Source organism: Manis pentadactyla, chromosome 8 (assembly GCF_030020395.1).
Source record: "Manis pentadactyla isolate mManPen7 chromosome 8, mManPen7.hap1, whole genome shotgun sequence".
NCBI lineage: Eukaryota > Metazoa > Chordata > Mammalia > Pholidota > Manidae > Manis > Manis pentadactyla.
Window position 1 is genome coordinate 51,696,780 of NC_080026.1, and position 10,044 is coordinate 51,706,823.

General features: G+C 41.2%; 1 protein-coding gene across 4 annotated transcripts in view; it reads right to left on the reverse strand.

Moving 5' to 3' along the window:
• TARBP1 (TAR (HIV-1) RNA binding protein 1) overlaps nt 1-9,608 on the reverse strand; it is an 89,098-nt gene extending 79,490 nt beyond the window's left edge. For 3 of the 4 annotated variants that reach the window (XM_036919252.2, XM_036919253.2, XM_036919249.2), the window contains exons 1-5: nt 8,584-9,598; nt 5,339-5,436; nt 3,893-3,962; nt 1,520-1,668; nt 364-416 (exon numbers count right to left, since the gene is read on the reverse strand). In XM_036919252.2, coding sequence (XP_036775147.2) covers nt 364-416; nt 1,520-1,668; nt 3,893-3,962; nt 5,339-5,436; nt 8,584-9,490 — 1,277 coding nt within the window. In that variant the 5' untranslated portion in view covers nt 9,491-9,598. Of the gene's footprint in view, nt 1-363; nt 417-1,519; nt 1,669-3,892; nt 3,963-5,338; nt 5,437-8,583 lie in introns of all 4 variants that reach the window. The other variant, XR_008998850.1, reaches the window with a different exon arrangement.
• Between the last annotated feature and the right edge of the window lie 436 nt (nt 9,609-10,044).

Here is a 10,044-nt window from a genome sequence, read left to right on the forward strand (position 1 = left end):
TAAAAAAAAGGAAAAAAAACTTTTAAGTGTTGGTTAGCCCAAATCACTACAATTTTAAAGAGGGCAGAAATCAGGAGTAAGGGGAAGAGTGTAGGCTATGTAAGATGTACTTTCCATAAGCCCAAGAACTGAAGGACTCAAGGTCAGAAAGAAAACAAGAAAAAAAGGAATAAACTAATAGAAGCAAGCCCCAAAATATAACAAACATAGAAGGAACTTTGCAATAAGAAAAAGTTCAATGTCTATTAGGCAACATATATATGTACCAAATGCATTAAACAACCTGGTCATATTCCATAAATATGTTAAATGTATGTAACAAATTCTTATTACTACATTGGTGCTAAATAATGTAATGTTTACCTGCTATATAGAGAGCTCTCTGAAAGTGCATCCATTAATGGTCCAATAATAAACTAAAAAAAAAAAAAAAGCAACTGATGTTAAGTTGTAACTGTAACTTTATAAAGTCAGCTTGCCCTAACTGCACGTCCTACATAGGCCTGCAGAAGAGCAGCTGTAAGTAAAGCTGATTTCTTATGCTGTAGGTTAATTCAGTGACAGTTTTGGAGGGTACCTTAATTCCACCAGAACAATAAAACAAGTATAACATTTCCCTACCTGATAAAAACTTATGGAATACTAAGAGAGCTCATGTTGGGTTGAGAAGAAAGTGGCCCAAAGAAGAAACATGGTGGAAAATAGATAGTCACAAAGGAAAAACAAAGATACTTGAGAGAAAATTTAAGCACCTATGCCCGAAGATAAAGGGGGGAAAAGGGGAATAAATTCTATCTCCAAAAATATTACTTAAACACTGGTCAAAAAAGCAAGCTTACAGAAATGCAGGAAGGATAGAGAAATGATACATGTCAAAACACTGTAGCATTAATCAGATAATTAGGAAAGTGGACTTAGGTTGCCTCTGAATGAAAGGTAAATTACTATCGCTCAGTGGTAATATGACTCATATAACACTATAAGCCTTAAATCACAACTATAGTTCTCAGTCTGTTTAGTGTGATTTCTGACAAATGAAGTATAGATGCTAATAAAGGTAGCTCAAAAGGCAACCTCTGTTTAACACAGCAGATAACAATGATTCATGACTCAGAACTGGGGGAAGAGAATCACTAAATAAATAGCAATAAATCAGTGATTCAGAACTATGCAAAGAGCACTACTACCAAGCTTCTAGCCCACAGTTTTCACACTCTTGACTCGCGTGTACAATACTGATACCAAAGAACTAGTTGTTCATAGTGCAGGCAGCTCTTCCACAAACCACATTACTACCATTCAGTCTGTCGATAAACTATGTTACAAAAGCTTTACCCAAATATGACAGCTAGATTAAGAGAATCAGGACTTGTTGCACTCAAATCTATAAAATGTCACTTGCTTCACTTGCTATTATAGAGCCCCAGTATATTTTCTGAAGATCACATGTAATGCAACAAATGCCTTTACCTCTTACCTTTCAACAAAGGGAGCAAAGGAAAGGAAAGGCTGTCATTACCTCAGAAAACTCTGGTGAAAATGGAAGGGCCTTTGTTTCATACAGCTCCAGAAAATGAAACACACCTTCTTTGTTCAGAATTTTATTTTCACTTTCAAACGTTCTTTTATAAATACACATATGCCAGGATGGGTGAAAGAGCCAACATCCTGTGGAAATAAACAACCAAGCGTGTTTACTGAATTAGCAAAATATCTTCAGTATTCAGTATTCCACATTCAAAAAGCTTCATTTAGAATGACTGCAAGCAAATGTTAACAGCTGCTACAGTGTACACAAGTTAAATATTATCCTATGCTCACAAGTTGGAACTTCAGATTTGGGGTGATTTCAACCAAGTCTTTTCTCACAGTACATCAGCCCATTTTCATACAGAAATCTGAAACTACCACCATTCTGCCTAAAACTCTTGAATGGCTTCTCATACTCTTAGGATAACATCCTAACAAGGTAACAAGGCATGAATCATGCTACAGCTCCAACCTTACACCACCCTCCCACAGCCACCATGCTGAGCCACAGTGGTCCAGCTGGTGCTCACCTCAAGCAGCTGTTCCCTCTCAAGGCCTTTGTATACAATGCAGTCTCTGAGCTTCATGTCATTCCTAAGGCCGGCTTTCCCTGACTACTGTAAGGTATGGCCCCACTCACTACATATGCCATTTCAATCCCATGTTTGTTAACCATCACAGAACTTATTATCAAAACTATGTTTCCATGGAAAATAGCCCAAAAAAATCAAGTGAAAAATAGTACATATGTCTCAAGGTTTTGTCCCCAGGGCTTAGCATATCCTGGACATTAAATATCTATTAATATACAAATGAGCGTGAAAACAGAATAAATGTGTACCTTTAGAGATGTATTTTTTTTTAACTCTTGAAATATCCTTTTAGAAAAAAATATTTGGCATTTTTAACTCTTGGTAGTCTATAAATAAATCAATCTATTATTTGTAATTTATGCCAAGATGCTTGTTCAATTCTTTGGCAACGGTAATATTTTAAAAATCTGTCACTGCTATTTGATTTGGTTTGCCAAAGAGCTGTGGGCAAAACGTGGTAATAAGAGAATCATTTTAATAGTAAATGCATAAGTGAAGTCACAACAGTATTCAATTAAATTCTAGCCCCAGGTGGGACTATATATTCTTATAGTCTGTGAAAAATCCCCATGTTATCAGAGAACAACTACAGCAATCAGCTAAATAAAGCTCAATTCCTAAGGGGTCAAACTATTAAAGTTGTAATTATCTAGCGTAGGCACTAAAATCCATTTACCCAGCTTAAGTCTCATGTGTAAACATGATAATGTAGCATTTTATCATTCATAGGAATACAAAACATGTTAGCTATGTTTAGCTTTTTCATTGACATAAATTTAATTTTGTAAAATAATTTTAGGAAGCTCCAGTTTCATTTTATTTCTCCTAAAGAGTTTTCATAATACAGTACTAATTAGGGAATTAAAACCATAGTTAAAATTATATCTTGGGCAGTGTAGCTCAGAGAAGGCAAATAATGAATCTGTGGCATCTTACTACACTGACGGACAGTGACTACAATGGGGTATGGGTGGGGATTTGATAATATGGGTAAATGTAGTAACCACATTGTTTTTTTTCATGTGAAACCTTCATAAGAGTGTATATCAATAATACCTCTCTCTATATATATACATATGTATATCTTGGAATTTTTCTAAGGAGTTCAAGATACAGAATAACTGAAACCGAAAAAAAGTAACTCTAACAAACAGTGAAGTAGATATATTATTAAGAATGGAAAGCAGTTAAAACATATAAGGCCAAAGAGCTATTATTCAAAATGTAGAATATACCATCATTAAAACATTGTCAGAGTCCTTATCTTTTAAGGATATATGCTGAAATAATTAGATGAAATGATATGCCATCTAGGAATGTGCTTCAAGGTCATTTGGTAGAGGATTAGAAGAGGCTATGTATGATAAAAGAGACAGGCTGGCCACAAGCTGATCATAGTTGAAGCTGGTTCTTTATACGGACTTTTCTTCTCTAAATATCTGAAGTTTTCCATAATCAAAAGTTCTAAAAATTAAGCACACCTCGGAATTACAGAAAACTCTGCAGCCATTTAAAATGTGTCCTTAAAGACTAAGGATAAAGGTAAATGCGTTTTGATATATTGCTAAGTGGAACAAACATTTATGAACATCAATCCAGGAGGTATGTATCTAGAGTGTTAACAGCTATTGTCTTAGTGGCAGCAGATTTATATTTTCTCCTTTACACTTTATGGTTTTTACCACATTTTCTACAGTAACAGCTAGTTATAAAATCAAAGGGAAAAAACTATAAATGTTATAAAAAATCAAAATGAAAGCAACCATTACCGTTTTCCTCTGACACTGCATATTCAAACAGATTGTTTAGCTTTGGTAAAACTGGCTTTATAACATGTATCTGAAAACAAAAGCAAAAAAACCATATGAAGTGAAAATTTGCCTTTAAAAACTTAAGGGAATTTTCATCTATTTACATAATGGTAGCCCTTCTGTCACCTCCCCACTCTTCCTCCATGTAAACACTTCACAGGAGGTGCATAGGTCTTCCGGTTTTTACATCATATACATAGAGCTAATGAATATGATCTGAATATAGTTACAGTAATGTTATATTTATATAGTGAATATTATAAATTAACGTCATATAATCCTCAACTGTCCAGGGAAATACGTAGGCTGATAATACTGATTTACTACAGAGGAAAGAGTACTGAAATATTTTCTCTAGCCACTCAACTTGTTCAAGGCCACACATTTAGAAGTAGGACCAGTTCAAAGTTCAGTTTTTCATACTACATAGATACCTCTGCTACAAAGTCTAATTTATACAGCCTTCAAAATATAGATAAATCAGCATTTCTAAATAAATTGTAGAGGGTCTTACAGAACTACTGATTTGGGAAAACCACAAAAGTTTATTTGAATTCAGAAATGTTTTTCTTTATTCCTCATCCTTGTATCCATGTTCATTTAGCACATATGAGGATTCTTTATTTCAGTCCCCAGTGCCTGGTGTGCATTTAGACTGACACCTTGCAGCGACTCCAGATGGTAGGCCCCTTAGTGGTCTCTAACTTGTGGACTGGGTAGCCCTACACCAGCGGTTCTCTGAAGGTGGTCCCCAGAGCAGCACAGCGCCACCTGGGAACCTTAAAAATACTCAAATTACCAGGCCCCATCCGAGACCTACGGAATCAGAAACTCTGGGGACTAGGGACTAGACCCAGCAATTTATACTTCAACAAGCCATCTAGGTGATTCTGATGAACGTTAAAGTCTGAGACAAAGTGGACAAGATTAGGTCACTTAAGGGATTCCTCTCAATTAAAAAATTCCATGAATCTACAGAACTAACTCAAAGTCAGCTGATATGATGTTTCAAGTTTCCATTCTCAGGACCAGGTATGCACAGATGTTAAGAACGAAAAGAAAACTTACAAAATTAAAGGGCAATTACTTACTTAACAATTTACCTCAGAATTGTTTTAAGTAACATTTTCCAAAGTGTTTCTTTGGAGATTATTCATAACATTGAGAAATTAAAAACTAACACTTGAGAAGTATGTCAAGGGAAGATGAAATAAGACTAAATTATTGAATAATTTATATCAATTGAAAATATACTTTATTTCCCGAGTGTACATTTGCTAAAAAACAAGTACCCTTGTATTCTATTAGGCTATATTCAAGTGGTCTTTTTGCACTTTTACAGAATGTTTGAAAAAAATAAAAAATGCATCTACATAGGATTTATTAAAATATGAAAACACTTACCTGATTTCCTTCTAGAGTTTCCATAATTAAAAGATAGTTTTCCCAAAATTTTAGAAGCTCATCTTTTTTCTTCTCAGACCACCAAAACAGACTTGGGCCTGATACGGTTTAAAAAAGAAAATTAGTTCTTCCTTTTGCAAATCTTGTAAGTTTCTCAGTGACAGTCATTATCAAAACTGTACCACTGCTATCAAATCTTGTATTCTCTAATAATGGAGGGTATCAAAGCCTAGACAGGAGGCTTGGGCTAACCAGAATCTCAAAAGGAGATTTTTTTTTTTTTATTAAGATTACTGTTTTGAAGTTCTGGGTAAGAATGACAGATCTGAACACATCAACTACTTTCTCTAAGAACCTCACTCTAACAGCAAAGGATCTTTCAAAGGCAAAACCCCGGAACAATGGAGAAAACGGAAGCAGGCAACAGCAATGAAATTTACAAACTGAAAATCAGATTAACATGAAGCAGACTCAAGAAACGTATTAGCTGACACAGGGAAAGCCAAGAAAAAAACTGATCTATATGGAAAAATCTCCCCAAACCTAAGGAATTGGCAGCAGAAATTATTCTCTAAGTAGAGGTGAAAAGCAAAGCTAAAGAGGATTTTTTCAGTGTGTTTAAGAAACAATCAGATCCCCAGATGCCCCTTCGTGTGCTCTAAAGAGGAGTAAGAGTGGACTTTATGCTCCGGAGAAAGTAAAATAGGGAGTGTATCTGGACTGAGATGCACCAGACCCGTATGAGGTCAGGGGTGAGCACCACATGGAAATGGGAATTAGTGAACATGTATGAAACCTGGGGACCAAGACCCTGTTTGACCTGCCCCCACCACCATCTTAGCTAACCCTCAGGTCCCAGAATGCTGACCAGGCCTTCCCTATTCAGCAGGAGAGGGGAAGATCTCCATGAGATCTGCTCCTCCCACAATACCTAAGTGGGCTACCTGGAGGGGATGGAGAGAAAGCCTGCTTTCTCCACCCAGCACGGACAGGAGGAAACTTTCTAGTGCCCAGAGTCCTGTACTGATACAAAGCAGGTCTGCTGCTGGGGAAGGGCAGCAAACTAGCACCCAAGACCTACCTCAGATACAGGTCACAGGCAGCCCCCACAGGAGAGGGCAAGGAAATTCTAAGCCCTTCACTACCTAGGAGACAGTTTACTTGCCTCTGGAGAGGGAGCAGAGATGGCAAAAAAGCTTGAACCCTGAGGTTTAGGCACACGAGGCCTAAAAACAGGCTGGCGCTGAGGATGAAAAGTTCCCCACCGCCACCTGAAGCCTGGCACTAGTAACAAACATCAGCGTCTACTCCGAGGGAAAAGACAGGCATGAAGGTAGAACAACATTGGTACCATCAGCATGAATGGCTTCAGAAAAACTAGAACACTGAGAAAAAATTTTAGGAACATTCAGATTCACACTGAACACAAGGGAGCAACAATTCACAACTATAGCAACAAAATCCAAATCTAACTTAACTAAACACTAGTGTGACTCAACCTCCAAACCTGAAGGCCTAACAGAAGAGGGATGCCTATCTACAGGCATATTTACTTCAGTTTCTATTGAAAAGGTGACCTCATGGCCAAGAGATAAAACAAAAAACAAAACCGAACTTAGAGATGGTCCATGGATAGGACTTATACAAAACTATGATGAATATGTTGAAGGATCTAGTGGTAAGGTCAGAATGAACTCCAGGAAACGAAAGGTCCAAGACAGGAGGACTCAGTTGAGGGGAATCCCCAGAATGATGGTGAAGGCAGATCTAAGAATGTCAGCTGTGTTTTTAGGAGAACTCTAGAAGAGATTTCCTCAAGAAAATCTATAAAATATCTGATGATCCGACTTTATACAGGAAAGATTTAGACAACTAGCTAAGAATTTGCAGCTGAATTAGTGATAAATACAGAAAGAATCAAATTTTAAAATGATGTAATTCTAGGGAAAACTTGTACGAGGGAAAAAAATCGTAGCTCATTACACAGATGAGCCATGAACAGTATTTTCATAGTCATACTTTTACAGATACACAACTCACATGTAACAAAAATTATAGCTATGACAATGGATTTTATAATATATCTAGATTATTTCAAGACATGGGAGCAAATACTAAAATAATCAGCTAAGAGGTTGCTCTCTGAAATGGAGGAAGGCAGGGGCAAGCATGGAAAGACTATTACTTACGTTTAAAACTTCAGAATGACTGATTCTTTAAAATACATGTTTAATTTTGGTTATTTTAAAAATGTTTTCCAGTGAAAACCCTCATTGAATGACCACCAATTTGAGAACTGCCCCTTTACTATCTAATGTTTTAAACTTATATGAAAATCTAATCTACCCACAACTTCAACCAAACAAAAATCCTTTACTAGTAATAAATGAATGGGAAGCTACAGTTGAAAAAGTAGAAATTTTCTATCGATTAAGGTAGTTTTCAATAAGTCTGTTTTGGACTCTGATAGCTCAAAAATTAATTGAAGACGACTGAAGGATACTTCCACACATTTCAGTGAACAAACGAATCCATAGTAAATACCAAATTGAAGGGAGACTTGCTATTCCATCCACTGTTGTTCTGTAACAACGTACCGTAGTAGAAAGTACACTCACAATATAAAATAAAAAAATTTTAAATTAATATTACTTAATATGCAATAAGAAATTATTTAAAACAAAAATATGACTCATTCTATTAAATCAATGGCAAAAATACCCTCAGAAGGTCGACTTAAGGACCATATGTTTAACAAAGTTTAGTAAATCCTGCTCCCGAGGGAATTACCAAAGGTAAACTCAAAAGAATATGATGTTTCCTATGACAGAATTCTAACACTCAAGATTCAATTCACTGGTCAGTACAGGTAAATAATTTTTCTTTCAATTTGGAAGCTATCCCTTCTCTTCTATTACAATGGAAATATTCTAATCTACGACGATATAACGCAAACTTGGGTCTGTAAAATTCTGCATGAGCTCAGTCATCTTCCTAAATTATTCCGTCCTGTTCTGGGTTAGAACGGTTAGAAAATGCAGACTGTTCTCAGCTGCAGTGATTTGTGTCACTTTAGAGAACGCCCTCGAAATGAGGTTCCCAAGGTTTTTAGGCTTTGTGGTTATGGGAATAACAAATTATGTATGGGTCGTGGAGGCGACCCCGAGAAAGTAGTTTTGGGCAGCAGGAGTCCTCGTTCCAAGAAAACCATGCAGGGCTGGGCTGGCGGACAAAGAGGCAAGTACCATTTCCCTCCAGCGGGCCGCAAGCGCAGTCGGCCCCCAGCTCCGCCGACACCTCCACCGCTCTCTGCAGCAGGTGGCGCGCCCGCTTGCGCGCCAGCGCGTCCTCGGCCTGGGCCAGCCCCGCCTGCACCGTCCTCCAGAAGCGCCAGCAGCGCCGCGCGTCCGGACCCGCCCCGCGCTCGCCCGGCTCGGGCAGCAACTTCTCGGCTAGGGCGCTCAGCACCAGAAGCCTCGGCCCGACGCGGCCGGGCTCCGAGGGCGTCTCTGACGCCACTAGGCCACCCCACACGGCCCGCAGGGCCGCCCCACCGCACTGGCCCAGCGCCGGCAGCAGCCGCCCGGCCACCAGCGCCGCCGCGTCCTCCGCCGTCCCGGCTGCGTCCCCGCCCAGCGCCAGGGCGAGGGCGGCCTGCGCCACCCGCTCCAGCAGCGGCCCGTCCTCGCGGAGCCGCAGACAGGGCCCGACGGCCGCCAGCACCTCCACGGCCCCCGCGAGACCGGGCGCGGGCCGCACGGCGAGCAAGTCGCGAAGCGCCTCCTCAGCCAGAGCGGCGGCCAGCTGCGAGCCCCTGGCGAGGCGGACGCACGAGCACAAGGCCGCGCCCGCCGCCCTCAGCACGCGCGGGCTGCGGGTGGCCGGCTGGCCGGAGTCGGGGGCGCCAGAAGGGCGGCCGCGCAGACCCCGCAGCAGCGGCACCAGATATCCGGTGGCGACCTCGCGCGCCGCCTCCGGGAGCGCGCCCCCGCCGCCGCCGCCGCCGCGCGCCTCCTCGTCTTCGAGCCGCTGCAGAAGAAAGCGCAGCGTCTCCACGCGCTCCGCGGACGCCTCCCCGCGGCACAGCGTCTCAAGCAGGCCCCGAGGGTCCCGGCTTTGCGAGAGAAGCGCTTCCGTGAGCACCCACTCCATTTGCCGTGCGCGCGCCGCCGACTCCAGGCGCCCAGAGGAAGGGGCCGGCGTGCGCGAGTGCGTGCGCGTGCGCGACGCCCGGGCGCACTCCTGCAGGGAGGTGGCTTGCAGGCTTCCCGGTGTTGTTCAGAGAGCTTTGAATACTTTCCGCCCGCGCTGCCTGGAACCGGATCCCTCTCGCTCCTGTCCCTTAGTGTTTTTAGAGCGTTAATGTAATATCTACATCCTCTCCACTGATTCCCAATTGAAGACTGGCCTGCCCCACGGCCCTAAATCAGTCAAGGCGTGTCTTTGAGCTTGGGCCACAGGTACGCAGAGAAAGTGTACTCCACAGTCACCTGGAAGCTTATTTTCAAAAAGGTGCAGGCTGGTACCACCACAAAGAGACTAACATAGTGGGTCTGAAATGGGTTCCGGACATTTGCATACAAAATAGGTAATGAAAACACAATAATGATTAGAGGTCCTGAAAAGTAGTATAGCTATGTACTAGGGCTGATAGCAAGATGCCCGCACCAACACTTACAGTCAAATGAATTCCCAAGCTGACCAGC